The sequence below is a fragment of the Callorhinchus milii genome, unplaced genomic scaffold (genome assembly GCF_018977255.1).
Source record: "Callorhinchus milii isolate IMCB2004 unplaced genomic scaffold, IMCB_Cmil_1.0 Scaffold2, whole genome shotgun sequence".
Lineage (NCBI taxonomy): Eukaryota > Metazoa > Chordata > Chondrichthyes > Chimaeriformes > Callorhinchidae > Callorhinchus > Callorhinchus milii.
Genome location: NW_024704743.1, coordinates 100,812,625 through 100,830,426, shown reverse-complemented (window position 1 = coordinate 100,830,426; position 17,802 = coordinate 100,812,625). Strand labels below are relative to the sequence as shown.

Sequence of the window (17,802 nt, the reverse complement as noted above, 5' to 3'; positions counted from 1 at the left end):
AATTGTTGAATGGATTCCAGTGGGTTCTGATATTCAAAGTAAATCTCTCTCTTCTTGGTGCTTGTAACAGCCATTTTAAATCTAATAAATATATATTAAGTTAGAAACCAATGGTGCTCTTAGTTTCATTTCAGGGGGGTGGGGGAGAGGGGACGAGAGGATGGGAAATGCATATAGAACCAAAAGAATCAGGAGATGTTTAAGAAATGTAAAACAGCAGTAACATGCCTTGGGCACATGACTTTGGTTCAAGGCTGAATGTGTGGTTTAGGATAAAATATACAGTGATAGAAAAATTTCAAGAGAATGTGGGGCCTCACTCAGTATGTTTCAAGTCCTCTCTTGCTATATTTAGTAGTTGCCGCTGAAACTCTGGTCCATGCCTTTGTCACCTCTCGGCTTGACTACTCTAATGCCCTCCTCGCCGGTCTCCCATCCACTACCATCCATAAAATCCAAATCATTCAAAACTCTGCCGCCCGCATTCTCACCCGCACGAAACTCCGCTCCCCGATCACCCCTGTCCTTGCCAGACTGCACTGGCTGCCTGTCCCAGAGAGGATCGATTTCAAGATCCTCACCCTTGTATTCAAGTCCCTGCACTCTGCAACCCCCCTACCTCTCTGACCTCTCTCCTCAAAACAGTACCCGTTGCCGTCGTTCCTCCGGGTCTGGCCTCCTCCTCATCCCCCGGGTCTGGCCTCCTCCTCATCCCCCGAGTCCTCCGCTCCACCCTCGGCGGCCGTGCCTTCAGCCACTATGCTCCAATGCTCTGTAACTCCCTTCCTTACTCCCTCCGCCTCGCTCCCTCCCTTCCTATTTTCAGGTCTCTGCTGAAGACCTTTCTTTTCGACTGCGCCTTTGGTCAGCTTCCTCCCCCTCCCCCTGGCTCGGTCCCGGGATCTGTTACTGTGAAGCGCTCTGAGACGCCGTCCGGCGTGGAGGACGCTATATAAATCCAAGTTGTTGTTGTTGTTCTTGTTGGCATCCACAAATGCTTCCTAAAGTTGTGCATTCCCATGTTTATATTTAACATACCTTTATGAAATCTCCATTAGAGGGAACATCAATCTAAAATCTTACCAGCTGCACTCAGACACCCTAATTCTGGGTCTCCCAAATTTAGTTATGCTCATTGCTGACCAGAACTAAAAAAACTGGTGACATTTTTAAAAGTTGTCTACATTGTTCCTTTCTCTTTCCTTGTGCATCTTTGCTTTCTTGGAATCGAAATTTCGTAACCTTTTCTGGAATCCTGGGAATGTCTCTTCAGTTATTCCCAGTCACTGTTGCCCTCTGGGAGTGAATATTTCCTTTACTCGGCTCTATAAGGAGCTGCTACTGATTTGGCATTTTGCCTCCTGATTTGACCACCGGTTTATTGTCAATCTAACTGTGTTTACATTTTAAAATAAGTCCCTAAAGTGTTTAACAATAGCAATGAATAATTCTTGCATCTGATATAGAGCCTCTCATGTCAGGAGAATTCCTTGGTATGCTTCACAGGATTTACGGAGAGTGAATATGCATTTTGTTTGAGATGAGATGGAGCTGGGTGTTTTTTCAGGGACCAGTGGGATGAATATTGTGGAATATTTCTTCAGAATGCCATACAAGGCACAAGCCCAATACTATAAATTTGTCTTTTTAACAGAAAATCTGCAATGGGTCTTTGGTGACTGCCAGAAAATATCTTTGTTGCATTCCCTTTTCCTATGCTTCGATTTAATATTCTGCTAAATTCAAAGAACTCTCATTGGAATAAGTTCATAGAAATTTGAGTTCAAAATGAGTCTTTTGTGATTATCTGTGTCAGCATATCTCTTACTGTACTTCAAAGTAGATTGTAGGCTAACTGACTTGGAAGTTTACACTATTTTTTCTGCTGCCGAAGCAGTGGGAATTGACTTTCACCATAACAATGGAATCATGAAAGAATTGTGTTATAAGTTGTGTTCACACCGAGATTCGAGGTCGACTTTTTAATACATCTTCACCTGCCTTTGCACCTTTTGAGATCTCTGCACCATTTCCCCAAGGGATGGCAGCTGGCTTGCTCCCAGGCCATTGTCAGCGCTCATTGCAGCAAATGAAAGTGAGACTCGCAACTTAGGTTCAGTTTTTTTTTTAAAAATTATCTTTTTTTACTTTGTTTTTGGTGTTGGTGTGTTGCATTGTCGGACGTGCCGTCCTTTGGATGAGATGTAGAACTGAGGTCCTGTTTAGGTGGACGATAAAGATCCCCTTGCACTATTCAAAAACGTAAGGTAGTTTCTCCCCATGTTCTGGCTAACAAGCCCACAAATAAAATTGGTCACTGACTCCATAGCTGTTTGTGGGGCATTGCTGTGCATAACTGGCTGCCGTGTTCGCCCACAAAATACACACTTTACAGTAAATCCTGTGAAGAGCTTTAAGACATCTTGACGACATTAGGAGCTGCATCAAGGATTATTATTATTACTTTATTCTCCACTAGGGTGCAGTTCAAAGTGCCCCAAGTAATTCTCCCTCCCCCCACCCATACTTTTGTTCATTTGTGTGGCTTGATAGTAAGTGTTGACAATCTATTCAACATCACAGTTGAGCTTGTTCCCATTTTCAACTGATATCTGAACCCACCTAGCAAGGGTCTCTGGATAATCATTGGGAAGAGGAACCTGGCTGATTTATTTTGTTTGTTTTCCTTACCCAGGAACACTAAGGTCATTTATAGCTTATCTTCGGCCTGGCTAAGATCAACTAACTCAGCGCTAGGTGGGATTTGAATCTGCAAACTTCTTGTTTTATTGGCCTAGTCCTGCACTGGGTGATGGACTCACTGAGCCACTAGAGGAGAACCTGACTTCCACTTTCAGCAAAACCAATTCCCAACTCCTGTCTTGCTGTAGGGAAACACTGAATCTACTGAGCAGTTCCTCAAATAGCACAGTGAGGTCAGTGATTTCAGTGACTTCATGCCAATTAGGACTGTCATCTTCCCCATTAATGTGCTCAGTTCAGAGGAGCACCAGTGTGCTCCGCTATTTCTCAGTAGTAGAGAGATTTTGTGAAGGGCTTTGCCCATTTTCCCCAGTGTTATCATTCAAAATACAAGCTTGGGCTCTTCAGCCTTAAGACATGATGTGTCACAGTGGACCCTATAGAGGTGCATTAGATTGTAAAAGGGATTCAAAAAGTGAACCCAGAAAAATACTTCAGGATGCATCAAGACAGTAGAACATGGGGACAGAGGTTTAGAATTCCAAAGGGCAATTTCAGGATGGACACCAAAAAATTGTTCTTTACTCAGTGGATAATCAACAACTGGACCAGGTCAACAAGGACAGTAGTTGAGGCCAGGAGACAGAATTCATTTTATAAGCAGCTTGATGTTGTGATGGGAAGATGGTAGGGTGGATATGCTGGAGGGATAATATCTGATGAGCCAAAGATCTTGTTCGTCCAAACCAGTCTTGTGAATAAAATATTCATGTTTGCACAAAAGCTGTTGTAAATTGACATTTTTTGTAATGGATCCATTTTCAGAATAACTTTCAACCATGACGACAGAACCGGACTCAGACCCTGAATCAAAACAGGACCAAGAACACAAGGAAACCGCTGACAAGAAAGAGGCAGCGGCAGAACAGCAGGAGCAGCAGCAGGCGGCTGCAGATACTGAACAAGCGGACGGTGTGGACAGGATCCCTGCAGCATTGAGCAGCCCTGAGAAGAAGAAGCAGGTATCTCACTCGATCCCACAGTTCCTTACTGAAGGGGACGAACAGGAGTCAGAAAATTGTCTATTTTCTTTGATGCTGATGTTGTGGAATTTGCAATACAGGTCACAATTCAGATTAAGAGCGAGAAAGAGAGAAATTATATTTTTATAGTGCCCTATCAATTGGAAATGTCTCAGAGCGCTTCCGAAGTATTGACACATCTGCACCCCACACTGCAGCCCCTTCCACCAGGAAGGTTTGTAACCCTGCAGGTTCTGCCCATGGGTGGGGAAGAGGGGAAGGTGAGATAAGCTGTCTGTGATTCCCAGGATGTTGTGGTAATATTAGGCAAAGAGCCAGCAATGATTTGATCTCTTAAACACGTTGTGGTCTGATTCACCAAACGAAACAATCTCACTAAACCCTTCAGTATTGGCTACCAGCCATCAAAACACTGACTTTGCTCTCCCAAAGCAGAGGTGAGAGATTCATGTTAGCATATGGCTTCATCTTAAACTGGGTTAGTTAATATTGCTTAGAGGTTCAGGGCTTCTCTGGTGTGTCTCCTTCTTGATGTGATTCATCGTCTGCTTCTACTAGAAAAAATCAGGATAAAAGTCATTCATCAAGTCCTGGATGAGAGATAACTTTCTTCAGTTGAACGTCAACAAGACCGAGGCTCTCCTGATTGGCTCCTGTCAGCGCCTCCTCACCTCAGGCACTGATAGCATCACCATCCATGGATGCACACTCCACCTCACTGAGCCAGTCCGGAACCTTGGGGTCTTGTTTGACCCTCAACTATCCTTTCTACCCCACATCTGTGCCATGACCCGCTCTGCCTTCCCCCACCTCCGCAACATCGCCCGGATCGGCCACTGTCTCACACCTCAGGCCACTAAAACTCTCACGCATGCTTTCATTACATTGAGGCTGACTATCCAAACTCCTTGCTTGTCAGCCTCCCCAACTCCTCCCTCCATAGGTTGCAGATCATCCAGAATTCTGCAGCCCGTGTCCTCTTCTGCACCAGACTCTGTGACTCTATCACCTCCATCCTCGCCCGATTCCACTGGCTTCCCATCACAGAGAGGATACAGTTCAAGATCCTAGTCCTCACCTTCAAAGCCCTCCATGGTCTTGCTCCCCCCTACCTCTGCGACCTCCTAATCCCCTACTATCCTGCTCGCTCGCTCAATGGGCTTCAGCCTGCTTCATATCTCCCACCTCGCTCGCCCCACTATTGGCGGGCGGGCCTTTTGCCACTCTGCTCCCACCCTCTAAAACTCCATCCCGCAGTCCCTCCGCGTCGCCCCTTCTCTTGCCTCCTTCAAGACCCATCTCAAGACCCTCCTCTTCGACCGTGTTTTCGATCACCCCGCTTTCCTGCCCCTGCCCTCCACCCTCCCCGACCCTGACCCCCAGCTCGGGTCTGAAACTGACTGTTCAGTGCCTTGGGACATCCTCCCGATGTGAAACGCATTATATAAATTATATTATATTGTTGTTGTCTGTTTGTGGGACATTGCTGCATTCACTTACAAAATACAGCCAAAGTACATTACAGTGAATCCTATGAAGCTCTTTAAGACATCCTCCTGACATGAAAGGTGTCGTGACTGTATTTAGCAAGCTATTATTATTATAACATATCACATTCTCAAAATATCTGCAGGGTTTTTACTGTAAAGGCCGTGTGTTTGTAGGCAAATGATTCCACAGCAGCATTCTTGGAAAGGGTTAATTCTTCTCCGTAGCCTCCCCTCCTTTCCAGACAGCCATCTGAGCTCTTTACTTGTGTAGGAGTTATGCCCTGCAGAGAGAGACCACAGTATGAACAAATCATTGCTGATAGCATCAGAACTAGCACATGCACTATCTATTCAATGCCAAAGTCTCGGCAATGTATACATGGGAGCTTGCCAGCCATGCAGCAAGTCAGCCTTTTGCTGCATTGTTGGCTGCTGTCTTCACTGCGCAATCCCCTTATTCGTTCTTGGCTGTGCTCCTCAATGCAGGTTAAATGTTTCCAAGTTGCCCCTCCTCTTGCAAAAAGAATCCCAGTTACACATACAGAAGTGCAGCCTACCTAATATGTTTTGCGTACTTTAGCACCTCCTCCAAGTCATTCGATCTCCCGCATCACCGTCTGGGAGGTGAACACATAAGAATGGCTGGTCTGCAAAGGTCGGAATATCTGTAACTCGCCCAGCAGTTGAAGAGTTAAAATGCTTTCACAAGACTGGTGTAGAATTTTTAGCTTGCCTTGTAGGCATCATTAATTCATCTCATCATTAAAATAGATACTTGAAAGATTTATTGTTGAAAAACACTGATGCTAAAAGCTCACCAGTGACCTCGCCTTGATAGGTAAATGTACAACCAGGTGTAGCATTGAACTGTGTAAACCAGACTCCTGAGCCATTCATTTCCACTCTTTTCGGCTGTCGATAGTGCAATTCAGTTACTGTTGTTGCCTACATAAAAAAACAGTCCCTGCACTTCAAAGTAACGTTGTGTGAAACACTGAGACGTATTAACCTGTTCAGGCATTGTGTGGGGGAAAAAAAGCAAAGGAAGGTTGCAGGTGGAATGCCGTCTGTTGTAAGTTAGCTGTCCTTAGCTGGGGCAAGTTTGGATGTTACAGTTGGCCTTGTACCCCTGGATTACAAAGGTCAACCAGGAGAAAATTGGTGAGAGAATTAAATAAAATCCTGATTTGAAGAGCAATCTTGTGTTTGAAATCTTAACATTCCCACACGTACCACAAGTCAGAAGGATCCACATGTAATATCAGAATGCCCCAAATTTCTCCACAACAAGTGTTACTGTGAGTCCTGTAGTTAACTATTTCAGAATGCTGGACAGTGTACCAGTACTTTACGGTGAAGGAAGATACCTTCCTAATTAATTGCGTCACTGGGTTTGCACTTGGCGGAACTGTTTTCTATATTAAAACTGCCGGTTCAGAAAGATGTTGTGTACAGAGGTGTTCGCTGCTCTGATGCTTGGAAGTTCCGCCACAGGGAATAGCGAGTTGTGAGTTGGAATCCCCATCCACAAGCCGAACAGAGCAGATTCTACTTGTACTCAGCAGGAAGAACTTGGAACAATGGAACTGCTCCCGGCTGTCTTCAGCAGCTTTAAACAATAAAACACATGGCAACATAGACTAAGCAGCAAGTGTGTAGTTATCTTCTCTTGTAACATTTAGGATTATCCAAGTTCACGGTGGAATACTATTTACCTCTAAGCAGTCTAAATACTTTCGGATTATCGCTTTGTTGTTTTACCCTTAGCTTGTGATTGTTTGTACGAGCTAACCAATTGATCATTTCAGGAGATTGGTGACCGAGAGAAAGAGGCAGACGGGGCTTCTGTTAAAGTTGCTGAAGAACAGCAGGAAGAGCATCTGGCTGAAGACGACAAACTCTCCCAAAAATCCTCTTCCAGCAAATTATCCAAATCTCCTCTGAAAGGGGTAAAAAAACTGAAGACCATGCTGTGCAAAGTAACTCTCCTGGATTCCTCTGAACATACGTGTGAGGTTGAGGTAAGGAGTGTGCTTTGTTGCAACCTGGTATGAATTTTTTTTGGAGCATCTAAATCCTGTGGGATTGTATCGACTGTGCAGAATGGAAACAGATCATTCGGCCCAACAAGTCCATGCCAGCGTTTATACTCCATGTGAGCCTCTGCCCCTTCTGATCGCCTCTCTCTCCATTCTCTTCTCCCTTTTGAATGCAAATCTACTTGTTCAAAAATTATTTTTGGAACAAACTGAAGAGAATTTCTAGGACAACTGTCACATTAAAAATGCACTATCAATTTATAATCTAAATTAAAGCATGTGCAAACAACTTGCATTTATATTGCATCTTTCACGTAAAATTATGTGAAAGATTATAATCCTTGTATTTGATATAGCGCCTTATCACATCTTCTTGATAATACATAAATGCTGATAATTGAAATACAAATGTCCCAAAGCACTTTTCAGAAGGAAACATGGCAGCAAATTTACACTCACAAGTTCCTACAACCCAATTGCCAGTTAATGAGGAGAAAATATCAGGCAGAATAAGCTGAAGAAATGCTCAATATGAAGAAGGGGGTTTGGGAGAATCTCATAATAATAATAATAATAATCCTTGCATTTGATATAGCGCTTTTCACGTCAGGAGGATGTCCCAAAGCGCTTCACAGAACACACTGTAAAGTGAATTGACTGTATATTTGTGGGCGAACGGGGCAGCCAATTGCGCACAGCAGTGTCCCACAAACAGTCGTAGATTGAAAATGACCAATTTTTATTGTTTTGGGTTTTTGGAGGGATTATTATTAGGCGTGTGGAGTAAGGAAACTTGCCCAAGGTTTCGCCCTGTCTGGAATTGAACTCAGGTCTCTCGCTTGCAAAGCGAGTGCTCTAATCACTGAGCTACAGGACTCATAATGTCAACCTCATGTTGAACCAAGGTCCTATCTACCTGTTCAGGTGGATGTTAAACATCCCATGGCACTATCTGAAAAGAGAATGAAGTTTCTCCCGGTGTCCTGACCGATAATCCCTCAAATAAAATTGCTTATTCACTTGAAAGCTGTTCGATTGACATTGTTGTGTGCAAATAGCTGTTGCGTTCGCCAACAAAATACAGTCACTGCACTTTACAATGATTCCTATGAAGCACTGTCAGACTTTTGACAAGATGATATGGTGGTATGTCAAAGGCAAGGATTGTTATTATTTGCCCTTTAAAGATTCACATTGTAGTTGTGAAGTGCTGTCAGCATTGATTTGGAATTTTGTTGTGTTCTAGGTAAGTTGGTGACAGCTGGTGTTTTAAGGGGCACTGTAAAATGGTAACTCTCTTGCTGAACGTGAAATAGAGATTGAATCTTTTTATAATCGCCTCATATTTATAAATTTGATGGAAACCCTTTTTGAAAAAATGGAATCAACAGCTGCCCAAATTAGGTACTTTGACAGGATATGTTAAGTGCCTCTCAGATCTGAATCAAATGCCCTCCTCAGTAGTGAAGGTTTTCTTTTTATGCAACATCAGTATGAATGTGAGCAAAATTCACAAAATCCCTGTGAAATTCTCTTTCAAGTCTCGATTGGCAGCAGAGTCTTGCATCAATTGCTCAACCTGAGAGACCCTTTCCTTTGTAAGAGATAGAAAATGTCTCTTTCAATCACCCAACATCACTGAGAAATAGAAACTGAGAAAATTTTACAGCTTGTGTGTGTTTAAACTCCATGAGCCTCAATCTCTCCTAATCGCCTCTCCTATACCCCTTTATTCCATTCTCCCTCATGTATCCAGCGCCTTGGGATGTCCTCCCGATGTGAAAGACTCTATACAACTATAATTTTGTTGCTGTTGTTGTTGTATGCATCATGTAACCTCTCGAATACTTTGATGCGATTTACTTGAACCACATTTTCCAGCAGTCATCTGCTGCATAAAGAAATGTCTCTTAAACTCCCATTTAGATTTGCTACTGACTATCTTATGTTTATGCTCTTCAGTCTGAACTCACCAACAATTGAAAACAGCCTATCAATGTCCATACTATCGAATCCTTTCATAATCTTAAACACCTCTATTAGGCCTCCTCTCAATCCACTTATCTCCAGAGAGAAAAGCTCTAACAATCTTTCTTGCTAGCTGTACCCACTCATTCCTGTTAACCTTTCTGTAAATCTATCCTGTGCATCGCCTGTTGAACAATATACTTCCTGTAGAATGGCATCCAGCACGGTACACAGTTCTCCAAACTTAGTCTAGACAATGGTTTCTACCAATTTAAATCGAGACTGTCTGGTCCGAGTTTATGCTTTAAGTTGCATGATTTGCTAAACATGATTATGATCAGAGGGATAGCAAAATTTATTTTGTTTTCCAACCTTTTTCAGGCCTGTATTTGGTTGCTTGTGGCCGTGGCTGTTGTTTCGGTTGGATTCTGATTCTAAGCTGGCAACAGGATCAGACAGTACGAACGGTTGGAAAACAAAATGGTCTTTTGACATTTTGTTTTAGCAAGTTAGGTGTCACAATGAAATCATCGATTCCAGTTTGCGACTATTGCATTTCAAACCCCTTTGTTTAGAAAAATCTGAAATACCATTTTAAACATCTCAAATATATTTTAAATGTACTCCGAAGATTGATGTGCCCTTCCTATCTTGACTGTCATGCAAGCTTATTTTGGGGGCTGGCTGGGTGTCTGATTCACATGGAAACTCTCTGCTCTTCTGGAGTTTCCCTTTCCAGCTTGTTGACTGCTCGTAACAACAACAACTTGCATTTATACAGTGCCCTTCATGCAGGGCGCAAGCAGCAGTTTCTGTTTGCCTGTTCAGGAGCCAGCGATCTCTTCTTCAGAAGGTGATGCACCTTGCCCAACTATGCTTGGAGAACATAGTTACAGGTTGCCAGAAGCCAAGCAATTAGGGTCACCAAATTGCAAATTATTTTGCTGCTGGAATTGAACCAATTAATCTTAGACAAACCATCGGAATGGGGCATGAGTAAGCATCTTGTTGCTCGTACACCCTTCCATATGGACATTGACTTGCAGCCTTAAGGCTTTCTCCAAAGTTCATTGAAACAAATTTCAGCTAATTTCTTACTGTTCTCTTCCGGTTTTAATCTCCCCCCACCCCTGGTGTCCCATTTCCCTTCCTCTCCCCTGTGTTGCCCATCTGCTTTGTCAAAAAACTCCAGCAAATGGTCAGACCTCTGACTTGTTTACTCCTCACGCTACTATACCCTGCAATATTGTGTTCCACTCAAACTGACCTGAGTGAAATTTGAGAGGCATGTAAGGTCTGGACTCAAACTCGTGACCTGCTGGCTGGGAGTCGAGCACTCAGCTAGTGGAGCTGTTGGAGTGCCCAGGACTTCAGCCAATTCTATTAGCAACTTGGCAGGGATTCCAAGCCTCTGTTATGTCTAATTGAATGAGCCTCGTCAGCTTTCCAGAGCAGAAAATTAAACCTTTGTAAATGTCAAGTTACTTTGGATATTTGTTGCATGGTAATCTATGTTGTCTCACTGATTAAGGTCTAACTGTGTTTCTTGCACATAAAATGCAAAAAAAAAGCTTCATTAAGTTTTTGAGATACTTTAAAAATATATATTTTGGTCTGCAAGTCTTTGTGCCCCACCACCACTGTATAACAATATAAGTTAAAAAGGAAGCATTTTATTTTAAGGTTTTTTCATTTTCTAAATCCGATAATTTGACAATCTTCTGGAGGAAGGAGGCATTTGAGCACTGCATTTGTTTCTCTCAGTGTCGTGTAGTGTGTAAACCGTTCAATCAGAAAGGCTGGATGGATAAATGTGATGGAATTTCTGAAAGCATTTGAGAGAGCACAGCATACCAGAAGGATGCTAAAGCTTTAGGAAGATTATATGCGCATAATGTGAATAAAAGCATGAATACGATGGCATCTGAGTAATAATCTTCTAATCAATTTTTGTATATTTTATTCAGATGAATACTTTAGAGGAATATTTAACCTCACTGAATTAATCTCTAATGGAGCAGATGTAATTGCTGTTCGACTGGCTGGTTCCACAGTTGTGTGATGATGAAGAGGTCTGATGACGTAATGCTGAGGTTGTTTCTGTGGCATTTGGACTTTATTGGGTCTTTATTGTGCATTGGAGTAGGTAGTCCACTGAGCGTTGGTCTGAGAACATGAGGATTTGAGTTTATGTAAGGAATGAGATGGGAATTTGTGAAATGGCCAAACCGTGATCATCAGGACTTCTACATAGAGTGGTCTTTCTGCCTTTTCATGGTGACATTTCTCTTTCTCATCTAAAATATATCTTCATGCTGCAATGGGCTGACCTCGACCTTATTGACAAGAATGACAATAAATGGGTCGAACGGCCTTCTTCATCTTTGTATCATTTATGATCTTTGGGGGGGTGGTGATGGAGGTAAAATGATACTGTTATACTCTCTCCCCAGAAAATGTTTGAATTATGGGTCTTTTTAAAACAAAAGTTCAGAGCATAGAAGAAGGCCATTCATTCTGTCATGTCTGTGCCTGTCCTAGCCCCCCCGCCCCCATGGGATTATATAATCTAACTTCATTCCCGTGTTCTTTTTCTCCTCCAGTATTTAATATCCTCCGATTCACCATTCAACTGAACCACGTTTAGACTAGAAGGAATTTAGAATATATGGAACCAACAAGTACAGGTTTTAGTACCTAGAACTTTAGAAATTTACAGCACAAAAGTCCCATCGTTTTGTGCCAAATGCCTCAAGAGCAATCCTTTCAGTCCCATTTACCTGCCTTTTCGCCATATCCATGTACCCGACTCTTTTTAAGGTATTTGTCTATTTCCGTTTTGAAGACTAATGTGCTTCAACTATTGTTACTGGCAGGACAGTCCATATCCTATCTACTCTGTGCATGAACCTTTATTCCCCCCCTAGACTCCCCCATTCTTACTTAATAAAAGAACTGCATCAGGAACCAACCAATTTACAATAGTCATCACTTACCTTAAAAAGGGTAAGCCCTGTGGAGTCCTGAAGCTCAGTGGTTAGAGCATTCGCTTTGCAAGCGAGACACCTGGGTTCGATTCCCGGCAGGGTGAAACCTTGGGCAAGTTTCCTTACTCCACACGCCTAATAATAATCCCTAAAAAAAAACCAATAATAAATTGGTCATTTCAATCCACGACTGTTTGTGGGACACTGCTGTGCGCAATTGGCTGCCGCATTTCGCCCACAAATATACAGTCAATTCACTTTACAGCATATTCTGTGAAGCACTTTGAGAGTCTAGAAATGTGAAAAGTGCTATATCAAATGCAAGGATTATTATTATAATAAAGGTGACAAAAGATGCTAATCACAAGTCACCTTTCGTTCCTGTGTAACATTACCTTGACTCATTATTACGTTTTAATTCTGTTGTGTTGCTATCTTTGGTATCTGGGTGGCAGTTCTCTGTTAAACACCGGAGGTATTTTAGAATGTAAGAACTGTAGGGTTTCTTTTTAATATAACATTAAGCAGCTACATGACTGTATCCTGTGAATGTAGGTCATCAGATTGAATCAAGTGGCATTGCTTCACTGCACAATTTCAAATTCACATTAGACGAAGAACATTCACTTTAGTCATGTGCTGTCGGCGTTGGGGAAGGACGAGAGACACTTCACTAAGGTTGAAAATGTTATTGTTGGAAAATGAGCTGGAGTCAAAGAGACAAAACATTTGTAATGTAGCCTTCAATATTGAAGCATACAGTTTTATGAAGCATATATTACTGGGGGCTGTTACAGATTTGCTAGATTAATACCTGGGTGATGAGGTTTAGCTGTGATGAGAGGTTCAGTAAACAAGGACTATATTTCCTTCAACTGAAGTTAAGGGATGATCTCGCAGAGGTGTTTCAGATAATTAAGTTAATTGACAAGCTTGATTGGAGATATAATCCTTGCATTTGATATAATCCTTGCATTTGATATAGATGATATAATTGATATAATTTGATATAAATTTGATATAAATCTTGGATTGAAGTAACCAATTTTTTTGTAGTTTTTTTAAGGAATTATTACCCCTGGAAAAGCAATCCACTAATCGACTAACAACCACGTTCCTACTTACTGCTAGGTAAACAGAGGTGTGTGGAGTAAGGAAACTTGCCCAACATTTCGCCCTGCCAGGAATTTAACCCAAGTCTCTTGCTTGCGAGGCGAGTGCTCTAACCCCCTCTTGAAAAGGAGATTGAAAAGGAGGACACATTTAATATTAAAATTAAATCTAATCCAGTTAGAAGTGAGATCGGAAAACACTGAAAATACAGTGTTGCTGAGAGGTAAGTAAATAATTGCACAAAGAAGTAATTCTTCACAAACTAAATATGGCAGCTTTTCTCCCTTGGTTAAAGTGTAAGTTTGGCAGCAATTGATGGGTGTTATTGTGGTCAAGCGATTGGTCTAAGATCTTTGCCAATTACCCTGTGTGCTTTTTTTGACCGAGTGCTTTAATTGGAATCGTATGTGGAAAAACGGAGATCCGTCATCACAAAGTAATTGTACACCCAGTGACCTAGGTGTTGACCTGACATCTTCAGCTAATTTGCCTTCTTGTGGGCATGGAATTTGTAGAACAGGATTCAGGTTGTATGTTAATGAGTAGAAAGAAGATATGTTTTCAGTCTGGCTCAGACAAATACTGTGATTTGATTCTTTGGAGTGAATTGTCTCAAACCTATGAAGAGAGAAGTGCTCTTGAGAGGTTATTTTTTATTCATTATAAACAGAAAAGGAAGCAGATTGCTTGTTTTAAATATTTTTCCAGTTCTGCAGAGAGGGTAAACAAATCACATTTTATAATAATAATCTTTATATTTGACATAGGGCCTTAGCATGAATGTCTCAAAGAGCTTCACAGGATTTACTGCAAAGTGTAGCGCCTGTGAATTTTGCAGACAGTTCTATTGACGGTTCATGTGTAAAGCACAAATATGTTTTTTTTTTTAAAAATCAGACTAATTACTGGCTCCCAAAAAAACACTTTCTATAAAGTGATTGAAATGATTCCATGGAATTTAAAACAAGTTAATTTGCTGCGTTTTAATACAGAAGATAATCACTCTAATAAGCTTATCCAGACTGGTTATTAATGCATCTGGCTGTCAATGTTTCGACTGGTCAGCAGTCTCCAGGTTGGAGCATGTGATTATGACACAGCGTTCCCACAGAGCTGCACGTACTACATTTACAGGCAGAAAGTATCAAAGCTGGACCACATATAATTGTCTAGTTTTACTTCCTTGAATTCCAAGGTACATCTTATTTTTGTTGGGTTGCCGCAGTCTGCACTGAGGTTGCTCTTTCCCACCCCCAGGCACGTTGTATTTTTTCAGATGCACAGCCGTTGCTGTGAATAATTGAATCTGGGCGTATCCGCATCGAAGACTGCAGTTGCCCTGCTATTACTGCAGGAAAGGGGATTAGCCCAGGCTCAGATATTAATCACACTGATTCTGTTATTATTGTTTGAATGATATCTCCTTTGTAAAATAATCGAAATGATTATTGTTTGTTTTGGTGAGAGGCAAGCTGGGGAGAAGATTGTGAAATCCTGAAAATAGTGCAAGGGGTGCTTTACCTTGCCATTTAGTGCTGGATCCACTGGAAACATTTGTGTAATATTTAGAAATGATCTTTTTTTTCTTGCCTAACTTCTACCCTCTGCATGTGAGGCTTCCTTATTTCAAGAACCATTTTGTGGGTTTTGCAATACATCCTTTGGGGTGGGTGGGATGTGGGGGGAAGGGGAATCTCATAGAACAAGGCGAGTGCACAAATGCTTTCTCCAGTTACTGTTAGGTATTTCCTGCACCAGGGTTCATATTTAATCAGTGTAACCCAAGAAAGAAAGGCACATGCTTTTGGAGTCTTTGCATGTTTTCTTTCAGATATGCTTCTTATTACCCCATTAGCAGCTGTGACTTGCTGAATCACTGCCTTTGGATGTTTCAGACTCAGTCAGTTGATATGATATGCTGGTAATTAAGCTGCTAGTTTCAATGTTAATGGGCTACAAAATTTCACAACCTGTGTTTTTTTTTGGAAGAGACTGGGTTGTTTAGTGTAGTTCTCATTTGTTCTGTGCCTTTTGAACATGCATTTCAAGACGAAATTGATATTTTGACAGGACAATTCAAGATAATTGGATTTTAAGATATATTGAAAACTGAGGATTTTTTGGTTCACTGTGGGTTATTTTCCTGTAAAGTTATGTAAATGAAATGTTGCAGTGCACAGCATGCCCTCGAGTTGTCTCTTGTTGTTTTAACTCACAAACCTGCAACTTGAATGAAAAGACTGATCTGAAGCCTTTTTTTAAAAAAAAATATTTTTGTTTCTGTCAATCCAATTTTGGTTCTGTTGTCAACACATACTTTTATCAATCCACATAAATATGGTAATTTCAAATATAAAAGAACCCTGACATGAAAAATATCCATTGATTTCTTGTCACAAACATTTGAAATTTGAGTCTCTCTTGTGTATGTATTCTTTGCAATGATTTTATTCCCCACTCACTTTTTTTTGTCACTTTTTCTCTAGTTTTCCCAAGCTCGCTGGTTTCCTTTCTTGTGATCTTTGTTCCATCTTCTGGTGCTGCTTTTCCACAGACACTGGCTGACCTCCCGTACCTCGCCTAAATGTCTGTTTGTTGATTATTGGCAAGCTATTTGACCTCGAGGCGAGGGGGAGAAGAAATCACGGACTAGCCAGTTACTGCCCTCATCCAATTTCCACACATGCACAATCCTGCAGGGGTCTCCGAATGATGATTCACTTTTAAGATGTATATTTTTAACCGTCTTCCCTTGGCCCCAGGGTATAGGGTATTTCATGACCACATTTCCGTATCCAGATCCAACAGTCAAAGAGATGCAGATGAGAATTGCATAGAATTACGTAGAACGATATGGTCCACTTATCTGTGCTGATTTTTTTATTCCACATGAGCCCCTGCTATTCGCTCCTATACACCTCCATTGCCATATCCCTCATGGGCGTATTAGGTGACAGCCTGGCTAGATTGGCAAATCAACAATCCCCTAATCTTTCTTGATAGATGTATCCACTCATTCCTGGTGACATTCCTGTAAATCTATGCTGTACTCTCTCCAATGCTGCAGTGTCTTTCCAGTGACCAGGACTGCACAGAAGTCTTCAAATGTGAACTAACCAAGGTTTTATATAAATTTAACATTACCTCACTGCTTTAAATCTTTCTCAAGACACAAAGTCAGGGATTCTGTTTCCATTCTTATGGCCTTGGCCATCTGTGCTACTTTTAGAGTCCTATCAACCTAAATCCCTTTGCTTGTCTTCTCCTCTTAGGTTGCTAGCATTCAGCGTATAATCAGCATCCTTATTCTTCCACAGTGAATCACTTCACGTTCTCTATTATATTTCATGTTGTGCATGGTGACCTGTCCCCTCTCTGTGAAATATGCCAACAAACCTCTTTGCCAAATAATCTAGGCTGTTAATGGAAATCTTGTCAATACAACAATAAAATTACATTTGTTTAGCACCTTTCACGTCGGGAAGCCATCCCAAGGCCCTGGACAGACAGAGTTTCGGACCCGGGCTCGGGGAGGGTGGAGGGCAGGGGGGGAAGCAGGGAGATCGAAAGCACGGTTGAAGAGGAGGGTCTTGAGATGGGTCTTGAAGGAGGCGAAGGAGAGGGACTGCGGGATGAAGTTCCAGAGGGTGGGGGCAGAGTGGCAGAAGGCCCGCCCGCTGATAGTGGGGCGAGCAAGGCAGGGGACGTGAAGCAGGCCAGAGCCTGCTGAGCGGAGGGAGTGAGCAGGATGGTAGGGGGTTAGGAGGTCACTGAAGTAGGGGGGAGCAAGACCATAGAGGACTTTGAAGGTGAGGACCAGGATCTTGAACTGTATCCTCTGTGTGATGGGAAGACAGTGGAGTTGGGCGAGGATGAGGGTGATGGGACCATGGAGCCTGGTACGGGAGAGGACACAGGCTGCAGAGTTCTGGATGATCTGCAGCCTGTGGAGGGAGGAGTTGGGGAGGCCGACAAGCAATGAGTTTGCATAGTCGAGCCTCGATGTAATGAAAGCGTGAATGAGGGTAGACACATCTGTGCCATTAACCGCTCTGCCTTCCCCCACCTCTGCAACATCGCCCGGCTCTGCTACTGTCTCACACTACAGGCCGCCGAAACCCTCATACGTGCTTTCATGTGTTAAATTTTGTTTGTCGCTATTCTTCAGAGCAAAAATAGAATCTTGTTTTTTTCCAAAATTTTCAACTGCTGTATGATGATTTTTTTTCTTTCACAAATTGTACAATAATGGTGAGACTTACTTCGATATATAATAATAAATTAGAATATTATAGTAATCCTTGCATTTGATGATTTCGCAATATTCACCTGCAAAACGCACAGTCAATTTACAGTAAATCCTGGGAAGCCCTTTGAGATGTCCTCCCGATATGAAAGCTTATATATCAAATCCACCAATTATTATTTAATATATGATCCAAACTTGTTGATTTGAAAT

At 42.0% G+C, this 17,802-nt stretch overlaps 1 protein-coding gene across 7 annotated transcripts in view; it reads left to right on the top strand.

Moving 5' to 3' along the window:
* epb41l3a (erythrocyte membrane protein band 4.1-like 3a) overlaps positions 1 to 17,802 on the top strand; it is a 164,836-nt gene that overhangs the window by 88,333 nt on the left and 58,701 nt on the right. For 5 of the 7 annotated variants that reach the window (XM_007900967.1, XM_007900966.1, XM_007900954.1 and 2 more), the window contains exons 2-3: positions 3,553 to 3,725; positions 7,045 to 7,257. In XM_007900967.1, the coding sequence (XP_007899158.1) occupies positions 3,553 to 3,725; positions 7,045 to 7,257 (386 nt within the window). Of the gene's footprint in view, positions 1 to 3,528; positions 3,726 to 7,044; positions 7,258 to 17,802 lie in introns of all 7 variants that reach the window. The other 2 variants (XM_042331955.1, XM_042331956.1) reach the window with 1 other exon arrangement.